The 22283-nt window shown below is 38.2% G+C and overlaps 1 protein-coding gene across 3 annotated transcripts in view; it reads left to right on the forward strand.

Moving 5' to 3' along the window:
- Positions 1-22283, forward strand: part of Kiaa0586 (KIAA0586 ortholog) — a 104874-nt gene that overhangs the window by 35195 nt on the left and 47396 nt on the right. For all 3 annotated transcript variants that reach the window (XM_021201596.1, XM_021201597.1, XM_029541001.1), the window contains exons 17-24: positions 1845-1955; positions 4858-4938; positions 6693-6886; positions 8057-8175; positions 15058-15257; positions 19722-19878; positions 20948-21167; positions 21720-21967. In XM_021201596.1, coding sequence (XP_021057255.1) covers positions 1845-1955; positions 4858-4938; positions 6693-6886; positions 8057-8175; positions 15058-15257; positions 19722-19878; positions 20948-21167; positions 21720-21967 — 1330 coding nt within the window. The remainder of the gene's footprint in view (positions 1-1844; positions 1956-4857; positions 4939-6692; positions 6887-8056; positions 8176-15057; positions 15258-19721; positions 19879-20947; positions 21168-21719; positions 21968-22283) is intronic.

The raw sequence follows: 22283 nt of genomic DNA on the forward strand, positions 1-22283 counted from the left end.
ACAATAAAAGAAACAATAGTTAATGGAAGATGTGACTAATATAGTCATTATTTCAAACTTTATCCAATCATAGGACATGAATGAATATAGAAAGAACCCATTTTTATATACAAAAACTATTCAAGTTTATGCTCTTTCCAATTTAATGTGCAATTTTAGTGAAATGATATTTTTTAGAAATAACATGAGTTTTTTTTTTTTTTTTTTTCTTAAACTTGAACTTTAGGGTAATTTTGATATCTGGAAGAATAAAGGGTTTAGAAAAGAGTTTTGTTATGAGCTGGGCATTTGGCTTATTTGAGCCAGCATTTGAGAGGTAGAGGTTGAAAGGTCAGGAGTTCGAGGTCATCCTTAACCCCAGGTCAGGTTCAGGGCCAAGCAGCATAGGTTATGAGACACCACGCTGGTTACTAGACTAGTGCAGTGAGATTTCAGGATCAGCTATATTATTTAGAAAGAATGTATAACATGGTAGAGATTTGTTATAAGGAAAATAATGTGTGTTGTATTTGCCTTAATGACATAAGAAAGATTAGTTTTATGCTTCAAGTTTTTCTGTGTAGCAAATGAGCTCCAAATTGACCAGTTGAAATTATAAAAAACAAAACCATAAAAATTTGAAGATAATTTCATTGACTTTTATTAAAACTGAAGCAAATTCTGGATTTGGGGGAAGATACTTTAAATACAGTAAATAAAGAAAATGAGAGTTGTATCTGAAAGCTAAAGGTTCTATATGTCAAAGAACCTTACAAAGGAAGGCGGGCTCCAGTGAGACAAATGAAAGCAAAAGCCCAGGAAAGGATTTGGTTTTAAATACAAAGACTTCTCTACGTCATAAGAAAACATAGATCTAAATCCAGATTTTGTCCAGGTACATGAATGAGATTCCACAGGAGGGTTAAGTATATTTAAGAATAAGGAAATTAGATGTAAGTTTTGCTTGTAGCTAAGATAATAAAAAATTTTAAAAAGGATAATATATTCCCATGTAATTATTGCTATTGTAAAACTGCTCATTTTAGTTGATGATTGGATAAAACTTAGAAGAATGTTTTTTGATGATGTAAACAGAAATTGGATAGGATTTTGCCAGTAATTACAAAGAATATTGAATATTTATGCTCTGTGGTCCCAGAAGTTCATCAAAATCTATCTAACATGATATAGTAACTCAAAGTTTGGGAAGAAAACACTGCAAATATGAAGATACTGCGATCTATGTGTAATAGTGGGGAAAACTAGCAATGAGGAATATGGCTGAAGGAGTATAAAGTCCTTTAATATTATGCAGTTATTTAAAAGTATAAAGTCTGCAAAGAGACAGGATAAGGCTAAGAAGTAATGGCACACTCCTTTAAATCCTAGCACTTGGGAGGTAGAAACAGGCAGATCTCTCTGAGTTTGAAGCTAGCCTGGACTATAGAATGAGTTTCAGGATAACCAAGGCCACACAGAGAAGCCCTGTCTCAAACGATCAAAACATAAATAAAATAAAATAAAATAAAATAAAATAAAATAAAATAAAATAAAATAAAATAAAATGAAGGAAGAGGAAGAGGAGGTATTATGACCTAAAAACAATGAAAAATCAGGGCTGAGAACACTTACCTTGCTCAAATGGGTGATAAACAGAAAAGAGTATAGGTCACGGAAGTGAAGTTATCTTAAGATAGGATTTTATGGTTTTTTTTTTCTTTAAATGCTTAGTATAATATGCTTTCATAATTCAAAGTATCTGTTTGTGGCAATAAAAATTTGAAGGGCATATTTTGTTGTCTGTTTTTGGTAGTTACTTAAGTCATAGTGGTTAACAGCATGCCAGATGTTCTGTTCTGTTGTAGGTATTACCTAGTGTGGATATTGATAGCATTTCATACAGCAGTACTGACGGGGCTTCCCCTTCGCCAAGTCCCAAAGAAGCCTCTCTTCCTCCACTACACACCTGGATCCAGGTAGGTTTCAGAGTTCTTTCATATCACTAGCTGTTACTCCATGCAGAGCTCTTATCATATCTTAATATATTAGAGTGGATGTGGTAGCTCATACTTTTGAAGTCTAGTACTTGGGAGGCAAAAGGCAGTCAGACTTCTGTGAGTTTGAGGCCAGCCTATTCTACAGAGTTACAGCCATAGCTATGTATGTCATAATATGTAACAATAATTTCAGCATATGATAAAATTGAAATGAGGGTTACATTATTTACAAATTTCTAAAGATGTTGCTTTGAGATCTTTATAAATATCCAGGACATGGTAATTTCTGGTATAACATGGTAATTGTGAGACTTTCACAGGTGAAGAATTTTTGTGTCTTTGGTAATATTTGATTTATATGAAAATTATAAATTGGAATGTGAATTTTTTATACATTTACTTATTATGTGTGTCTGTATATGTGTGTATGTGTGCATGTGCACCTACACATGTGTGCATGCCACAGTCCACATGGGGAGGTCAGAGGACAATTAATGGGGAGTCTGTTTTTCTTTCCACTATGCGTGGGTTTTGAAGATCACACTCAGGTTGTCTAGCTTGGCTGCGAGTGTTTTTACCCATCCAGAGTTAGAATTATAATACTGACAAGTCATTTATAATACTGATAAGTAGTATATATTTTATCACATTGTTAACATGTAAAATATATTTTTTCTTGTATTTATTTGCTTCTGAATAATGATAATATGACTTTTATTACAGTAAAATAGCACTGTAACATATCTCTGATATCTAATATATCAAATTGATCATTGAGTTTATAGTTTTTAAGAACAAAACACAATTGCTGGGCACGATGTCAGAATAAGGCAGATGTCTGTGAATCTGAGGTCAGCGACATAAGGGTTACATGATGAGACCTCAGCTCAGAATGAAAACAAGCAAACCAGAAACCAAAGTCAGGAATCAGTTGGGCACAGTTCTCCCAGCTTTAATCCCAGCACGCAGGAGGCAGAGATGGGAAGAGTTCTATGAGTTTGAACCGGCCTGGTCTGCTTTGCCAGTTCCAGGACAGCTAGACCAACACAGTGAGATCCTGTCACAGGGGAGCAGGGCTGACTGAGCTCATAAATCTCTCATGATTCTGAACACTGTATTAGAATTGATCCTAAATGGAACCATACCCACTCTACCTAGTTAACTTTTTATAAGGAATTTTGTTTTTCTTAGAAGTTTATTGGAACATATATGATAACAAAGAATACATTTTGAATTATGTATAATTCTGTTCTCAGCAAGAAACTGTTGCCATATTTAGTAATTAGAGTTTATATAGTAAGGCCTAGATAGTGAACTTGAATAGAATTTTACTTTTATTAAGATTTTTAAAAGACTTAATTCATTTCTCAAAATCATGTGTGGCCTGTGTACGGCTTTCTATGCATCAAGCCCATGCAGGTGCCCATAGATGCCAGAGGGCACTAGATTCCCTTAAACTGGAGTTACAGGCAGTTGTACCTGCCTGCCTGGTATGGGCGCTATGAACCAAACTGTCTGTGAGAGCAGCAAGTGCTTGTATCCAGAGGGACATCACTCCAATCTCTCTCTTTTTAATTTAAATCACATTTTTATTTGACGTGTGTGTGTGTGTGTGTGCGTGTGTGTGTGTGTGTAGTGTATGTGAGTGTGTGTGTGTGTNTGTGTGTGTGTGGAGTGTGTGTGTGTGTGTGGAGTGTGTGTGTGTGTGTGTGTGTGTGTGGAGTGTATGTGAGTGTGTGTGTGGAGTGTATGTGAGTGTGTGTGTGTGTGTGTGGAGTGTATGTGAGTGTGTGTGTGTGTGTGTGTGTGTGTGAGATGCATGTGCATGGGTGTGTGCATGTAGAGGTCAGAAGACAACTTTCAGGAGTTCTTTCCTAACGTGGTTCTCAGAATCACACTGGGTCATCTGGATTGTTGACAAGTGTAAGCCAGGTAAAGTCATCTCCCTCACCTACTGAGCCCTGGTTTTCTTTACTTTTAAAATGATTGGAATCTGTTTCTATCTTTTGTGAGTCAGTGAATGTGTACACTTACATAGCTAGATGTGGAAGTATTGCCCTCAGGGTGTAAAACTAGCCTGTTGATAGTTCTTTAAATTTCACTGCAGTCCGGAGTTAGGGCTCAGTGGGTAAAAAGCACTTGCACCTAACTAAGCCTTAGGACCTGAGTTTAATCCCTAAGACCAACATGGTATCAGGAGAAAACTGACCTGTAATTATTCTTTGACCCTCCACATGAAGGCTTTGATGCCATTGTGGATATACACAAAATAAAATAAAGAAGTATAAATTTCTTCACAATTGTATTTGTTGGTGTAGTTTAAATGTCAGTCTGGTATTTGTGTTTGTCTCTCACTGTATCCCAGACTATCTTGGAACTCATAACAGCCCTCTTAGCTTTAAACTTCCAGGAAGTTTCCTGCCATGGGCTCCTGAGTTCAGGAGTTAGGAGGTATGAAACATCTTACCCTGATAATTTAAAAAAGATATTTTTATTGAAAATAATTTTTGGCTAGGTGGTGGGGGCATATGTCTTTAATCCTAGCACTCAGGAAACAGAGGCAGGCAAATCTCTCTGAGTTCTAAACCAGCCTGGTCTACAGAGCAAGTCCCAAGACAGCCAGGGTTATACAGAGAATTCCTGTGTTGAAAAACCAAAAAAGCAACAATAATAACAGTTTTATATATATAATTTTTTATAATTTTTGAAATGATGAGATAATAGATTGAGGACTGACCTGTATCTCATTTACTAATTAAATCACTTCTGAACAGAATATTAAAATAGCAGGGCTATATTAAGATTATAGTATATGTGAAAATATAAGAAATTATATGTTTTAAAATTGAAGGCAATAAAACTTTCTGAAATGTTTCCTTAGACTCCAGACTTTATAAAGGAGGATGAAGAAGAGATGCCCCTTCCAGGAACTAACTTTGATGACATAATCGATGTCACTCAGGTAACAAAGCTTAGAGACATAGAAAGCCATTTCCTTACAAATACCCTTCCAGGTGGTTGAATGGATTTTGACTATTACAACTAAGTTTGAGAAACACGACTTTACTTTGATTTAAATAGACTTTAAAATTTAAATATGCTTATTTAAATTTCTTTTAAAGATTATGAAGTTTAGCCAGGCGTTGTGGCGCACGCCTTGAATCCCACCCAACACTTGGGAGGCAGAGGCAGGTGGATTTCTGAGTTTGAGGCCAGCCTGGTCTACAGAGTGAGTTCCAGGATAGCCAGGGCTACACAGAGAAACCCTGTCTCAAAAAAACAAAAAAAAAAAACAAAAAAAAAAAAAAAAAAAAAAAAAGAAAGAAAAAGATTAAAAAAAAAAAAAAAAAAAAAAAAAAAAAGAAAGAAAAAGATTATGAAGTTTATTAATTGTTTTTCTTCCCTGTTGTGTCGTAAACTTAATGCTAGCCCACTGTCTCCCACCTGGAACACGCCTGTTGCCGCCATCTCTCCAGCTTCCTTTCCTCCAATCTGTTACATTTAACTCTTGATTTTCAGAGGCAAAGTTAGGTTTATATTGGGAAAAAGTTATGAATAGTCAGAAGTCTAAGGAAAACCCTGTATGGATGTCAGTTATGAAAAGGCAGGAAAGAAAGACAGGAAACATAAACCACATGAAAAATGGAGACACATACGAGATTATTTTAATGTTATGAACAAGACATTCAGCATTAGCGAAAATACTTCTCACATTTCTTTGACTGTCAAACTAAGTCTGACTTTGTTATGAAAACGGAGGGACTGCTCTGCAGAGGACCTAAGGTCAGCTCCCAGCACCCACGTGGAAGAAACGGTTACAGAACTCACAATGGGTTTGGGGTTGAGTGACAAAGGTCTCTTCTACTCTGGCTCTTGTACTCTTTGTCTGAGGGCTTCATTCCTCACAGCATATTGATGAGCTGTGATGTTTAAAGAGACTGGATAATTTTGAGATGCTTATTTAATCATAGATTTATAATTTATATCTGTAATATAAGTCACAGTGATTATGAAAGAGAAAATGGATGGTGGATAACTTAGGTGGCAAAGTTGACCATGAGTTGATAATTGTTGAAGCTGGGGACTAGGTACATGCAAGTCATTTGTATAAAACATGTAGTACCTAAGCATGATTTTGTTTACTTTTAAACGTGTGACATTTTTCCATAAGGAAAAGTTAAAAAAAAATCAGAGCAATTACTTTGGGTTGTGGTATGATGATGAAAGTTATGTGTAAGATAAACTAAATGTAAATTGAAGGTTCTGATAGGGTGAACAAATGTTTGGGATTATCGGTTGTTTTTGTTTTGGTTTTTTGGTTTTTTTTGTGAGTTCATAAGGTTCAATGCTAGACTCCCCAGAGGTTCTAGCTTCATGACGATACAAAATTAATATTGATTTTTTTTTTTTAATGTTTTGTGTATGGTGATGTGAAATCAAACTCAGGGTAGACAAGTGTTCTACCATTGAACCATACCCAGAGCCTGAACATTGAGTTTACAAAAGACAGACTGTAAAAAATACATGTTCTCCAGTGTTGTCTGGCTCATGTCTATGTTGGGATAAGTATAATGTGTGTGGCATATTTAACCTAAGGAAAAAGGTTATTGGTTGGTTTGTGAATGTTGGTTAATTCATACAGCTGAGTTCTTTGTCTATGCTTGGCACATGAACAGATACTTGAATATAATAGTTTTGTTTTCATTGTGTTACCAGGAAGAAGAAAAACGTGACGAAATTCCTGAATGCTCTGCACCAATGTTGGAGTTTAACAGAAGTGTTAAAGACGTTCCTACAAAATATAACGGTCCTTCATTTCCTCCTGTAGTTTCTGCTTACCATCCCACTACTGATATTTTAGATAAAGTAATTGAGAGAAAAGAAACATTGGAAAATAGTTTAATTCAGTGGTAAGTTTATAATTCTGTTGGTGTAAATAAAATCAGAAGGGCAGATAAAAATGGAAATGGCTTAGAAGAATATTCAGTAAGAGTGAAAGGTAGTAAGTACCCTGGTGGGTAAATAAAGCCAGAGACACAGTATAAACTTATTTTTGAAAACCTTAAAATACGTTTGTGTTGAACAGATGTTTGAAATATATTTCAAGTAATTAACTACTTACCTGTGAATCTAGGATTATGAGTGAATTGAATCCGATCAATTAAAAAAAAAAAAAGTAATTTCTGAATTTCCCCGAGTTAACACTTGTTTCTATGACAGTAATTTTTTTTTTTTAAGATTTATTTATTTATTAAATGTAAGTACACTGTAGCTGTCTTCAGACACTCCAGAAGAGGGTGTCGGATCTTGTTATGGATGGTTATAAGCCACCATGTGGTTGCTGGGATTTGAACTCCGGACCTTTGGAAGAGCAGTCGGGTGCTCTTACCCACTATGACAGTAATTTTTGATGTGACTGTTCGCTACTCTAAAGAAACGCACTGAACGAAGGCTTTGACTCTACTCTTTGCTTTCCTTTTTTCTCCCGAGCAGTGACCTATGAAATTCACTCTTTCCTTTTCAAGGAAAACATTTACCCTGCTTAGCAGTTGGAGTGTTTATGTTTTTGTTGAGAGGAGAGCAGGAGACTCTAGCCTTTTTTTATTTTTTTAAATAAAGTTGCATCACTTTAATAAACTCATAACTAAAGCAGCGTGTGGCAGTTTGAGGATGCTGTTTAAGCACTTGCCTCGTCCCAGACTCCGCTCAGTGAACGTCATGGAGCTTTGATCTGATCTGTTGCCTATGTGTGCTCTGAGTGAGAAGTACTTTTCACGTACATGATATGCGTGACAGCTATCAACTCAAGTGGTATGCTTAACTCAAGTGGGTGCAGGGGGCTTTCTGTCAGGCTGAAAGCTCGAAGTTGATTTCACAGTCTGTCTCCCAAGAGGACAGTTTTGTCTGTCCGTCCGTCCTTCCTTCTGGAGAGGAGACAAGTTCTCTCCCTTCCAGCTGTAAGTTCCAGAAGGGCGGCTTTTGCATGTTCATGCTATGAGTACAGCTTATTCTTTAAAGTGATAAAGCAAACATTTTATACTTTTAACCAAATTCAGGTGTATTTAACTTTATACTTCTAGGGTAGAACAAGAAATAATGTCAAGAATTATCTCTGGGCTCTTTCCACTCCAGCAACAGGCCAGACTTGATGCCAGTGTCTCAGTAAGTGAGGCAAGCGAACCTTCAGCTTCTGACATTGGTACGTCAGATGGAACCTGTTGTCATTGTTGTTATTAAAAGATAAAGCCTTCACTTAATTACCGAGGATTTCTGTATCCCTGAGGTCAAATGCATCCTTGGCTGTCCCACTTTCTGCTTAGATAAGATTAGTAGTCCTTTCCCCCGCTTTTACAGATTGCAGCTTTGGGGTTGCTGAGCCATTCTCTAGGATTCTTTTGTTCCTCCACAGAAATATGTCTGTGTCTGTGTATAAATTATATAAATATATTATGTAAAAATCATACATATGTGTTGTTGTGGAGGAACAATAGAATATTGTATGCATGCATGCCCTGGTCAGAGACAACTTTTTTCTTTTTCATAGTGGGTTCTAGGAGCTCCTCAGTTCATCAGCTGGGGGCCTTCCCTGCTAAAACATCTTCCTGCCACCTCCTTTTATTTTTCTTCTGCTGCAGCCTAGTACCTAGCATAGGGGACTTTATACAGGAAAGAGTTCTTTTATGTGATGGTTTGAGAGAGTAGCAGTTCATTGTGGTGGGAAACACAGTGAGAGCGTGCTGTGGCTGGCCATATCCTTACTCAGTAAGGCATAGAAATATTATATAGCTGGACACATTACATCCTTTGGAAGCTAGGAGACATAAATGACTCATATTTAACTCTTTTCTCTTTCAAATGAAGTCCAGAGCCCTAGTGCATGAGATGGTGCTGGCCACATAGGGGTGGGTCTTCTCCTCTTAGTTAAATCTCTCTAGAAATGTTCTCGCAGAATCTCCAGAGGTGTGTCTCCTAGTCAATTACAAAATCCATGAAGTTGACTAGATTTATCATCAGCATACGTTTATAATAGGTATCAATATAGTACGGTTATCTGACGTGTCTTTCTTACTCACTAGACTATACATTATTCAGTAGTCAGGATGTTGCTTCTTTTGCCCAGCCCTTCACTAGTAACAGATGAGGGTTTAAGTTCTCACTGAGTGGTTAAATGAGCCATTCTCTTTCCTTCCTCTCCCCTTCAGTTTGTCTTCTTTATTTTTCCTTCCCTGCCTTCCACCCACTCTGCTGGTGCCCTTTCTCTCTCTCTAGAAAACAAACAGGCAAACAAACCAGAATTTTAAAAAAGGAAAGAAAAAGCACAAGAAACACAGCAACAAACATAAAAACAAAGTCAAAAATAAAGCTCAAACAAAACAATACGATACAAAAAGCCCACAGAATTACCATTGAGTTCGCTTTGTTTTGGCCATCTTGCTGGGGATGGGGCCTACCCTGAAGTCTGGTCAGTATATCAGGTGAGACGCCTCTAGCGAAAACTAATTTTTCTTTTGCAAGCTTGGGGATAGCTTCTTGGCAAGAGATGGGACGCCAGGGGCCACCCTGGCTGAATTGGGTTGAAGTGTAACAGCCTTTTAATTCTCTGTTGTGTGCTAAAAACTTAATTCTTTCTTACTGCTCTGTGCATCATTATGTGCTGAAAACTTAACTCTTTTCTTTTTGTTCTGTGCTAAAAACTTAACTCTTTATTACTGTTTTGTGCTTTTTAAGGGCTGGGGAATTTTTTTCTCTCTTATTTATAATTCTGTTGCTTGAATAAGCAGTGGTAAACTTAACTCTTACTTACATTATAAACTTACAATATAATTCTCTGGCAATTAACATATGATGTACAGCAGCAGGGAATTCAGTAGAGGATTTATTGCTAAGGCTCCTTTCTCTCTTGCCTAGAAACCTTGTCTGTTGCTGGCCAGGCAAGAGGGAGGCTTGGAACAGTTAACTTTTAGTATACCAGGAAAAGAAAGTCATACTCGCAGATAGAAAAACTTTTACACAAACAAATATGCATAGACACACACATTCATAAACACATTCACCTTTTTGTTGGGCCCAACCATCTTTCTCATTGACTTACATACTTACACACACACACCTCTTCTTACAAATGCATATATGTATTTGGTGGATGGAACAAAAGTCCCCACAAGCAGGTTTCATTGAGCAGGTAACAATGCAGAAAAAACCTCACTCATTCTGGATGAAAATTAAGCTTCAACCTTTATTGATTAGAGAAAGAAGAAACAACTTTTTTAGTGAGTATAAAAAAGCCCTGTCCTTGTCAGTAAGAAGAAACTGGCTGTTGAGGAAAAACCTGTCTCGTAGTGAGAAGCAGCCTGGCTGCCCTCTGCTCCGCTGTGCTGTGCTCTGCTCAGCTCTGCACCCTTCTGCTTCTGCTCTTATTGTCCTCGTTCCTGGTTCTTGTACCTGTTCAGGGCACATGATCACATGGTATAAGCACCTTTTTCAAAGTTAACGACAAGTTCAAACATAAATTCAAATTATAATTGAATAAGAAGAAATGACAGAGATGTTTCCATTAAGACTGGTTGTCTGGGGCTGGTGAGATGGCTCAGTGGGTAAGAACACCCAACTGTTCTCCCGAAGGTCCAGAGTTCAAATCCCAACAACCACATGGTGGCTCATAACCATCCTTAACAAGATCTGACGCCCTCTTCTGGAGTGTCTGAAGACAGCTACGGTGTACTTACATATAATAAAGTAAATAAATCTTTAAAAAAAAAAAAGACTAGTTGTCTTGCCAGGCAGTGGTGGCGCACGCCTTTAATCCTAGCTTCGGAGGCAGAGGCAGGCGGATTTCTAAGTTCAAGGTCAGCCTGGTCTACAGAGCGCGTTCCAGAACCCAAAGCTACACAGAGAAACCCTGTCTCAAAAATAATCCCCCCCCCAAAAATATAGACTAGTTGTCTTACTTAGCATTCATTACCTGTCACTAGCTCCATAGGTTTATTAATAATTTCAAATGATAATTCCTATGTCTACGTTAGCACAGTTTTGTCAAGAAGTAAATCATCTGCCTAGGGTCTCATTAGTTTTAGTTTTGTATAGATAAATCCAGTCAATGTTTTATCATCTGTCCTTGCACCTACAATAAATTGTTCATTCTCAGTTTATGACCTTTAGTCGTCAGATAACAGTTTTACATTCAGCCTAAAAGAAATGTCTTCCCTGATCATAAATCTGTTTCAAGCCTGCTTTTTTATCTTAGTGCAATTAGCTCATGACACATGGAGGTTTATAGAACCCTAATTGCAGATTTCATATTACAGAGGGCTCAGGAATTCTAGAGAATAATTAAAAAAATCATCAATTTATAGCATTGTTACAACAGAGTACATCTTTGTTGATCTGCAGAAAATCTGCCCAATAGAGTGGGCTAATGCCCAGGAATTATTATATTAATTTAATAATGCTAGGAAATCATTATTAAAATAATCAACAATAAGAATACTGAGATGAGGTTTATGAAAGCTTTGCAACTCAGAATTATCTATCGCAGCCACGCAAAATGATGTGTCAACTCCAGATTGTCACTTATATCTTTTAGCCTTTCCTAGATTGCTCCTAACATGGGGAGCTTGTGCCTGCTTCTCTTCCTCATTTGGAATCTAGTCTGGCTTGAATGTTTGTAGGCCCTGTGCATGTTACCACAGTCTCTGAGTTCATGTGTATCTGGATATGTCAGTCCTGTTGTATCTGGATACAGTTTTCTTTGTGTCTCCATCCTCTGGCTCTTCCAATCTTCCCACCTCCTATTCTGCATGAGTCCCTGAGCCTTGAGAGATGAGGGTTGATGGAGACATCCCATTTAGGACTGAGTGTTCCAAAGTCTCTCACTCTCTCCATATTGTCTAGTTTAGGTCTTTGTGTTAGTGAGTGTTGGCTTTAAAGCCTTTGATAGGCATACTATAATCCATATAACCACAGAGGTTAGGTATGGAAAAAGGGGCTATGGGGGAGGGGAGGATCTCCCAAGGAAGAGGAAATAAAATACACTGTGGAGGTGTGGGGGGGGGGGAGGGCAGGAGGGTACTGAAGCAGGAAGATTAAACAGGAATGGGGAGGGAAAAGGGAGTTTAAGGGAGGGCCATCTAATACTAAGGACCATTTGAGGGGTCTTATGGAAATGAATTAATACTTCTGTAGAAATACATATACATACATATATATGTGTGTGTGTGTGTGTGTGTGTGAATGAATGAAAGGTATCAGTCTTTTTAAAATTGTAATTTAGTTGCCTTCAAATTCACTAGTTTTAATGTATACAGTTTGACAAGTTTTAGAATAGTTATGCGTTCAATCATGTCAGAAAACATTTCTGGCCAGGTGTGGTGGTGCACGCCTTTAATCCCAGCACTCGGGAGGCAGAGGCAGGCGGATTTCTGAGTTTGAGGCCAGCCTGGTCTACAAAGTGAGTTCCAGGACAGCCAGGGATACACAGGGAAACCCTGTCTCGAAAAAAAAAAAAAAAAAAGAAAAGATAAAAGAAAACATTTCTGTCAATATCAAAGTATCCATATGCTACTTTATAGACAGTTTCTAGTCTTCACCTATGCGCAGTGGCCCCAACAACTGTGTTTAGCTTTTCTGTTATGTGTTTTAATCTTTTGAAAACTTTCATGCATGAGTATCACATAACATGGTTTTGTTGTTGTTGTTGGCTGACTTTATATAGCATAGCATGTTTTTTACATTAATTGTGTGTGAGTATGTGTGTGTGTGAGAGAGAGTGTGTGTGTGTCTGTCTGTCTGTCTGTCTGCCTGTGTGTATGTGTATGCTACAGTGTGCTCTGGTTATCAGGGGACAACTTGAAGGAGTTGGATTGCTCCTTCCACTGTGGTTCCAGGGGGTTGAACTGGGGTGGCATGGCATGGCAGTAAGCATTTTTTACCTCTTAACCATCTTGCTATCCTAGTGTAATATTTTGGCAATCATGTTTTTGCTTAGGTTAGTATTATTTGCTGAATATATCATAATTTGTTAATCCAGTTACCAGTTGGTTGATATTTATTGTCTTTTAGTTTAGGTAAAAACTGATAACAATACTTGCTGACAAATTTTTTTTTTGGACGCAGCTTTTAATTTATCCTAGTCATGTGATAAATAAATGGTTATTAGGACTTGCTAAGCATCTTGCAAATGGTGGTACCATGATATATCTCAAGCAGTAGTGTGGTTCTTATTTGCCTGCTCAGAGGAATATGCTGAGTAGTGTGGTGGCTAGCAGAATCTAATTGCGATATTAAGGTTTTCTTTCATCTGTGTATGAGTATGTGTGTGCCTGTTTGTGTCTGTGTGTCTGTGTGTGTTCCCAGGAACTGAACCCAGGACCCCTGCCCAGGCTAGGCCAGAACTCGACCATTCAGTGACTCCTTCAATACTCATAGTATGTTTTGAGTTAGCATTTATATGTAATATAAAATGAGGATGTAAAATGCTCTTCATTTTTTCTTTATTCTTCTTTTGCATATGGATTTCAGATTTCTCTAGTGTTATTTAAAAGATTATCCTTTCTCCATTGAATTATTTTAATATTTTATTGAAAACTAATTGGCCATAAATCTGTAGATGTTTCTGTTCTTCCTTTTTATTTAAATTTTTAAATGTGTCTGTATGTTTGTCTGCATTATTTTATGTGCACCACATATGTACTTTTTTCCCAATTTTTTATTAGGTATTTACTTCATTTACATTTCAAATGCTATCCCAAATGTCCCCTGTACTCTCCCCGCTGCCCTGCTCCCCTACCCACCCACTCCCACTTCTTGGCCCTGGCCTTCCCCTGTACTGGGTCATATAAAGTTTGCAAGACCAAGGGGCCTGCCTTCCCAATGATGGCCAACTAGGCCATCTTCTGCTACATATGCAGCTAGAGACACAAGCTCTGGGGGTACTGGTTAGTTCATATTGTTGTTCCACCTATATAGGGTTGCAGACCCCTTTAGCTCCTTGGGTACTTTCTCTAGCTCTTCCATTGGGGGCCCTGTGTTCCATCCAATAGCTGACTGTGAGCATCCACTTCTTTCTGTGTTTGCCGGGCACTGGCATAGCCTTACAAGAGACAGCTATATCAGGGTCCTTTCAGCAAAATCTTGCTGGCGTATGCAATAGTGTCTGTGTTTGGTGGCTGATTATGGGATGAATCCCGGGTGGGACAGTTTCTGGATGGTCCATCCTTTCGTCTCAGCTCCAAACTTTGTCTCTGTAATTCCTTCCATGGGTGTTTTGCTCCCAGTTCTAAGAAGGGGCGAAGTGTCCACACTTTGGTCTTCATTCTTCTTGAGTTTCATGTGTTTTGCAAATTGTATCTTGGGTATTTTAAGTTTCTGGGCTAATATCCACTTATCAGTGAGTGCATATCATGTGAGTTCTTTTGTGATTGGGTTACCCCACTCAGGATGATACCCTCCACAGAGGAATGGATACAAAAAATGTGGTACATTTATACAATGGAGTACTACTCAGCTATTAAAAACAATGAATTTATGAAATTCCTAGGCAAATGGATGGATCTGGAGAGTATCACATATGTACTTATTAAAAAACATTTCTTCTTCCTGTCTTTTTCCACTTTGGGGATAGCCTGTTATTCCTTTACAGCCTGACTTTTACTTCCCAGATCCTGCTGTAGAAGCTTGAGGAGGCTTACCATGTAATGTTACAGACCTATGTCCTTGAGCTAGAGGGAGGGAGAGCTTGCCTCTTGCTTAATGTATCCTTGTGTTTTGGTCAGAAGTGGAAATAGGATTGTTTCCAGCTGAGTAAATTGGTATATATGTAGTTTTCATTAACTTCTGCAGTGGTGAGGAAGAAGGCATATTACATGAATCTTTACTTGTGTCTTTTTCTCCGCCTTGGTTTGTTGAAAAGGATGCTCTTTAAGCTGTTAGCTGCCTTCCTCGTGGCCAGTAGCTTTGCTTCGCTTCTCAGTGTTCACACCTCCTTCACGCTCACACACATAGCTATCAGCCTTCTAAGACCTTAAGAAGTAAGGTGTGGCTGCACCCATGTTTCTTGGCATTATCTGAAGTTCTTGTTTTTCAGTCGCAGGAAGAAGCAGTGGAGCGCTCCAGCGTATGGTTGACGCCAGAGTCCCTGTGAACTCAGACCTGGTCAGCCATTTTGTCAATGAAGCTCTGACTGAGACCATTGCTGTCATGCTAGCTGACAGGGAAGCGGAGAGACAGAGGCCTGCTGCCACAAGTGTTCCTGGTGATCCTTCAGGAGCTGAAACTAACCTGTCGGTAGGAATGACTTTCCATTCTCTTGTAACTTAAGGATGGTGGGGAATATCTTAGATATTGTGTGTGTGTTTGTGTGTGTGTGTCTTTCCGTCTGTCTGTGTTTGCTTGAGACAATCTCACCCTATAGTCCAAGCTGTCTCTCTAGCTTAGGGTGGCCTCAAGCTCAAGATAATCCTCCTACTTCAGTATATATGTAAAAATGCTACTATTGTATGTAGGAGCCATCACACCTACATACAAAAAGATATTTTAAACTTAATGTTATAAGATCATAGATTGTGATAGAATTCCTTGGTGATGTAATTAACTTTCCCTAGCATATTATTTATTATTATTATTACTACTTCTACTACTATTATTATCATTATTATAATTATTTTGAGATTAGCTTTCTTGTAGCCAAAGCTGGCCTTGAAGTCACTGTGCACCTGAGGGTGGCCTTAAATTCAAGTATGAGCTATCATACTCAACATAGCTTTTCCCTTTTTTTTAGGAGAAAATGTAAAATCTACAGAAAAGTTACAAGTGTGTTACAGTGACCATTTTCCCCTGTATTTACTCTCTGTATTTCACATTGAAGGCAGTTGAACGTTTCTAAAATCTATCTCTATACATGCTATATATTTTAAAAAATATTTTAAGTGTATGAGTGTTTTGTCTGGGTGTTTGTCTGTCTGCTACTCACATGCAGTTCCCACACAAGCCAGAAGAAGGCATCTGATCTCCTGGAACAGAGATAAACTTCCACTTGGGTGCTGGGAATTGAACCTGTGCCGTCTGAGGCAACAGCCAGTGCTCTTAACTGCTAAGTCATCTCTCCAGCCCTATATTATATTCTTTTAAAAAAAAGTTTGACAGTTGGGAATATGTGACTCTATCTCAAAAGCATTAGCAGCATTCCCTAAGAGGAAATTTTCTGTTTTTTTATTAATCATTTTCAGTAAACCTATAGAAATAACAGGTGAGGACACTTTGTACACATAAATTGTTTGCTTTGCTCACATTCCACCCCTCCATCCCCTCACCTGTCCTTCCTCCTACTCTGCTGAGATCGTTGGCCTTCCTCTTCTCCCTGAGGATTCGTTTGTACCTTCAGGTCACACACACACATTTAATATCTAGAGTCTACATAGAAAGATACTTTCTTTATTACTTTAGGAGAAAATGTATTTCATATACTTTGATTAGTGTTTGTGTGGTCACCATCACTATGTTGAGTAGAGTTTCTAATCTATTGTAGGAATGATACAAATCCAAAATTAGGGCTGGCGAGATGGCTCAGTGGTTAAGAGCACTGCAGAGGTCCTGAGTTCAATTCCCAGCAACCACATGGTGGCTCACAACCATCTGTAATGAGATCTGATGCCCTCTTCTGGTGTGTCTGAAGACAGCTACAGTGTACTCACATATAATAAATAAATAAATCTTTAAAAAAAAAAAAAAACAAAAGCAAATCCAAAATTAACTCTGTTACCAACTTTATAAAACTCTGCAGCTATTTCTGACCCTGCAAATTACAAAGATATTATATAGGTGAATCCTGTAAACTAATCTTTTATGTATTTAAATATTTTTGTTTGTTTATTTGGTTGGTTGGTTTGTTGGTTTTTTGAAACAGGGTTTCTCTGGATAGCCCTGGCTATCCTGGAACGTGTTCTGTTGACCAGGCTGGCCTCGAATTCATGGTCCACCAGCCTCTGCTTCCCTAGTGCTGGGACTATCGGTGTGTACCACCACCACCACCTGGCTCTTCATTTGATTTTACAGAGCTTGGTGTTAGGAAATGTAATCATATCCATGTCTGTGCCTTGTTACCTGATGCTTGCACTGTAGACCTCGGAGAATGATGACTCTCTAACTCAGTCGACCTCTATTCTTTTCTTTGACTTGTTCTGTGTTCATTCACTGTACATATTTTCATGGGGGTGATTAAATAAGAAAATTTGAAAAAAACAAGTGTAAGCAGGATGTTTATAATTGTTGAGAGTGTAGTGTCTTGGGAAGGCCTGAACTGATACCTCAGCTCTATTTTACTTAGTCTTGCCTATGTGATAGAGACAATTTAGAGTTTAAAATCTGCTTGTGACTGTCGAGTAGAGAGAGCCCATGCTCACTGAGTTAGTTGTTCCTTCAACACTCATGTTTTTCTTAGCCTTTTGACATAATTTATGTATTTTATTTTTCATGTATTTTAAATTTTAATTTGGGGAGTTTTTAATTTTTTTAATTTTTGTTTTAGCTTGTTTTTCTTTTTGTAAAAAAAAAAGATTTATTTATTTATTTATTTATTTATTTATTATGTGTATGAATACACACTGTAGCTGTACAGATAGTTGTGAGCCTTCATCTGGTTGTTGGGGATTGAATTTTAGGACCTCTGCTTGCTCTGGTCAACCCTGCTTGCTCAAAAATGTATTTATTATTATAAATAAGTACACTGTAGCTGTCTTGAGACATACCAGAAGAGGGCGTCAGATCTCATTACGGGTGGTTGTGAGCCACCATGTGGTTGTTGGGATTTGAACTCAGGACCTTTGGAAGAGCAGTCAGTGCTCTCACCCGCTGAGCCATCTCACCAGCCCTAGTTTGTTTTTCAAGACAGAGTTTTTCTGTGTAGCCTTGGCTGATCTAGAACTCAATCTGTAGACCAGCCTGGCCTTGAACTCAGAGATCTACCTGCCTGTGTCTCTTGAGTGCTGGCATTAAAGCCATGTACCACCATCACAGGAGTGTTTTATTTTAAATTCAAATTTTTTATGTTTTCAGAGATGAGGTTTTACTATATTGCCCAGACTGGCCTCCGATTCTTGAAATTCTGTCCCTTGCATCAGTTTCCCAAGGAACTGGGATTGCAGGTGCATGCCGCTACATCCTGCTCTTTACATTTTGTTTCTAAGTTCTATTAAAAATCTCATTTCTTACTAAGTTTCAGGAAACCTTTTTTTATTATTATTATTTTTATGGGTTTTTTTTGTCAAAGAAAATAAGGACTTGGTTCTTAGACTGTGTATATAACAGCATGAAGCACTACATGATCCTTGGTTATAACATGAATCTTGGAAGAAAGATTTTATAGATATAAGTTTAATTTTGATTTATATAATTTGGGAAGGATAGACATCTTCATGATGCTAGGTCTTCATCCTCCTCCTCCTCATTGTATAGTTTCATGGATGATTAAATAGCTGATACAACTTAGGGTCTAGAACTTTGTGAATACTCAGTTCCTAATAGTTTATCATTGTTGGTAGTCAGTTACCAGTGCTTGAAGAATACTTCAGACCTCTCATGAGGAGTAGGTGGGCTACTTTATTTGTGTGTGTGCGTGTGTGTGTGTGTGTGTGTGTGTGTGTGTGTGTATGTATATATGTGTATAAACTGATTTTTATGTTGTGTGTATATACAGTCAAGAAGTGGAAAAGATGTAGTGTATTTTTTTCACATAAGAGTTTGCTACCTTTGATCAGTGTTCCAGGATTTCTAATAATCTTTCATCATTTTGGATGGTACTGGGCATGTCCAGGGTACTGTGGCTGTAGACTCTTGCCATCAGTTTTAAGCTAGGTAGTACTTAGCAACATGGCATGGAATATATAAAAGCATTTTAAAGTGGATAATAATGTTCTTAAGCGAAGGAAATGACAGATTGTTCCCTCACAGAAAAGAAACACAAATTGCCCACATACCCATAAAAGGCCCTGAACAGTAGGCATTCTCCTGGCCTCTGCTGATAGTGTAAGGTAGCCCAGTCCTCCAGGGGAGCTCCACAGAGTGCTCAGAATGAAAACAGTGCTTTCAGGGGTTAGGGCTGAGACCTCACTCCCTAGGGAAATCTGTGTACATGGGACTGACTGAGGGCAGACTACCTGATAACTCTGAGCAAAGAAACGCGATAGAGAGGAAACAAGACAGGGTTTTTACTGTTGTCCTTTCATATCTTTGAATTTTGCAACCTTTTGAATATTACTCATTAATATTAAGATATTTCCTCTTTTCTTGTGTGCATCTGGCTCTGATGTTCATCCCCCATACCCTCTCCTTTTTCTTACTTGCCATTACTTTTTACCTGGTGTGCCTTTATTCTTAGAGGCTACTGTTTTAACACATTGTCAGTCAGTCAGTTAGCTTCTCTTTTGTTGCCTGGCCAACCATGCAGCCATTGAGTTTGTAGTTGGGTTTGATCTTCATCTCTACCTGATTAATTGTCTTCTCTGTATTAGAAGACAATAACGGATTTCTTTCAGACACAGTTATTTCAATTACCCAAGAGTTTCCTGAGGCCAGTCTTATACTGGCGACCAAATGTTTAAGGCCCAGAACATGAAGGCTTTTATTTTACTGTTGCTTAGACTACATCCGTTTAAATCCTGTGTAGTGTAGGATTGAGTTCATACTACTGTTGGATATCATTTTTGTTTGGGTGATTATAAACGTATGGTGTTCTGTTTCACTAATTTATCTTAGGCAAGAGTTTGTGCTCTAGTAGCTACACCACAGCCCACTCCCCCCTGTTCACCATCACCTGTGAAGGAGCACGTGTTAGTGAAAACTCCAGACTCCTCTCCCTGTGAATCGGATCCGGATGTGGCTTCTTCTTTAAAAGAGATACGTGTTGAAAAAGGTAGAAACCTTGTTTCTTTAAAAAATGTGTGTGTGAGTGTGTGTGTGTGTGTGTGTGTGTGTGTGTGTGCCTCTAGACTTCATGGCATGTGTGTGGAGGTCAAGGGAGAACTTAGTCAAGTTGCTTTTCTCCTTTCATTTTAACAATGCTTGACTTGCTGAGGCATCTTTCCTGAACCTAAAACTTTTGTTTCTATAATTCAGTTTTACTTTTAGTAGCTATTAGTAGTTTTTACTTAGTAGTCTTTAGTAAATGCTTTTTTTTTTTTTTTTGGCAAGGAAACTAAGGAATTGCTTGTCACTTGACTGCTTATGTACTCTAACAGAATACCATACACTAGGTATTTTATAAGTTAAATTAAGAGTTCTTTTGTTTGAGTTCCAGACTGTGAGGTCACACTAAGGGGCTGCCTTTGGTGACAGCCTTCTTGCTGTCTCGTGAATGACAAAAGGCATCATATAGCAGCCAGAGGCTTAGGCAGGCTGAGGTCTCACTTCTCATGGAGCTGCTGATCCCATGTAGGGCTCTGTGCCCCTGGGTGGCTCACAAGGGGCCTCCCTCCGCATTCAACATAGGGGTTAAGGATTAAGTTTCCAGTATAACTTTGTAGGGAGGCATTCACAGAAAAGTATTTCTGAAAATATGTAATTTAGTATCTGCTGAAACTGCTTTAAATGTATAGTAGTTTTATAATGCCATCTTTTCAAGGTTTTAATTTTTATACCTTTTTAAAAAAAAGAGTTACTTATTTTTATATACGTGAATATACTGTCACTGTCTTCAGACACACCAGAAGAGAGCATTGGATCCCTTACAGATGGTTGTGAGCCACCATATGGTTGCTGGGAATTGAACTCAGTACCTCTGGAAGAGTAGTTGGTGCTCTTAACCACTAAGCCATCTCTCCATACCCCTAAATTTTATACCTTAATAAATATAGAAATATTCTTATTAAAGCCATCATTGTCGTCGTCATTATGATTGTTTAATGCCAGTGTTATCTAAAACAAGGAGTCATCACATTAGAAAGCTATTGACTAAGTCTTTGTTTTCTCTTTCTAACCTTTAGGAAGTGATATGCCTGCTGTCATGCTTGTTAGTACACCAACACGCACTCCTGTCACTACCCCTCCTCCAGCAGCAGCTCTTACCCCAACTTTGTCCGAAATTTCCATTGACAAGTTGAAGTTATCAAGCCCTGAACTTCCCAAGCCATGGGACAGTGGAGACCTGCCATTGGATGAAGAGAATCCTAACTCTCTTCAAGAACTTCCTCACCCAAGAGCTGTGTAAGCGAGAGCGTTCCCTGTTACTGTGCAGCCGTGCCAGAGCCACTCTTCACACTGTTCCTGCATAGAAGTGGCATGGAAAGGGCCTGGGGTGGGGCTTGTTGTGAAGTCCCGCCGGCCTGCAGTTTTCTTTGTAACCGAGGTGGTGGTTGTTGAGTTGGTAATCCTCCTTGGCCTCATTAGTGTTGGGATTATAGTCATCTTTCTACCATTCATGGCTTCAATCTAGACTTTAGAAAAAAATAACTTTTATAAATTTTAAATATTTTAAAATTAAAAATATTCTCTTATCTTTGCCAAAGGTTTAAAGTAAATAAGAATAAACCATCAGATTATTAATGAAATATGTAATTATTTCTCCGGTGTAGATCATCATATGCTGTGCTCAGTTAATGTTTGTATTACCAAACCATATTTTAAACTAGTTAAGTCTTCTTAACTAGTTACAGTAGTCACTTTGCTAAAAGAGAACTGTATATTCTGTTTTTATGCATATGAATGGATGTAGGCCTTCAGTGATTTGTAATTCAAAATGTGCCTTTATCTTCTTAGTGTAATGTCTGTGGCTAACGAAGAACCTGAGAGTATGGACTTTTCTGCTCAGCCTGCACCTCCGGAGCCAGCTCCGTCAGCACCACTTCCTGAGGGCACCAAGGCCCCTTCTCTCCAGCGGATACCAAGTTCTGGTTCATCCACCCTAGAGAACACTCTGAGCACTGTCACTGAAACAGAAACGCTAGACAGGCATATATCTGAAGGGGAGATCTTATTTAGCTGTGGTCAAAACTTGGCTACCAAGAGTAAGTCAACATATAGTAATTGACTTTGTTAGTTAAAGCAATCTCCTTAGTGATAACTTTTCTTTTAAAAATGTTTTTGTTTATCTTTCCAGATTTAACATGGTTTAATAGATAGATGTTCTGTGCAGGTTGGTTAACTTTTCTGGACTTTGATTTTGAAGAATGAAATCTCCCTCAGAATTCTTTTCTTTAGAATTAATTTGATAATAGCTCGATATATTCTGTTAGTATATTTTTGTCTTTGCATGTATAGATACCTAAATACATACTTAGGTGTGTATCTTTATATAGGATCACGCTGTATATATTCTTGTAA

The sequence above is a fragment of the Mus pahari genome, chromosome 7 (assembly GCF_900095145.1).
Source record: "Mus pahari chromosome 7, PAHARI_EIJ_v1.1, whole genome shotgun sequence".
Taxonomy (NCBI): Eukaryota; Metazoa; Chordata; class Mammalia; order Rodentia; family Muridae; genus Mus; species Mus pahari.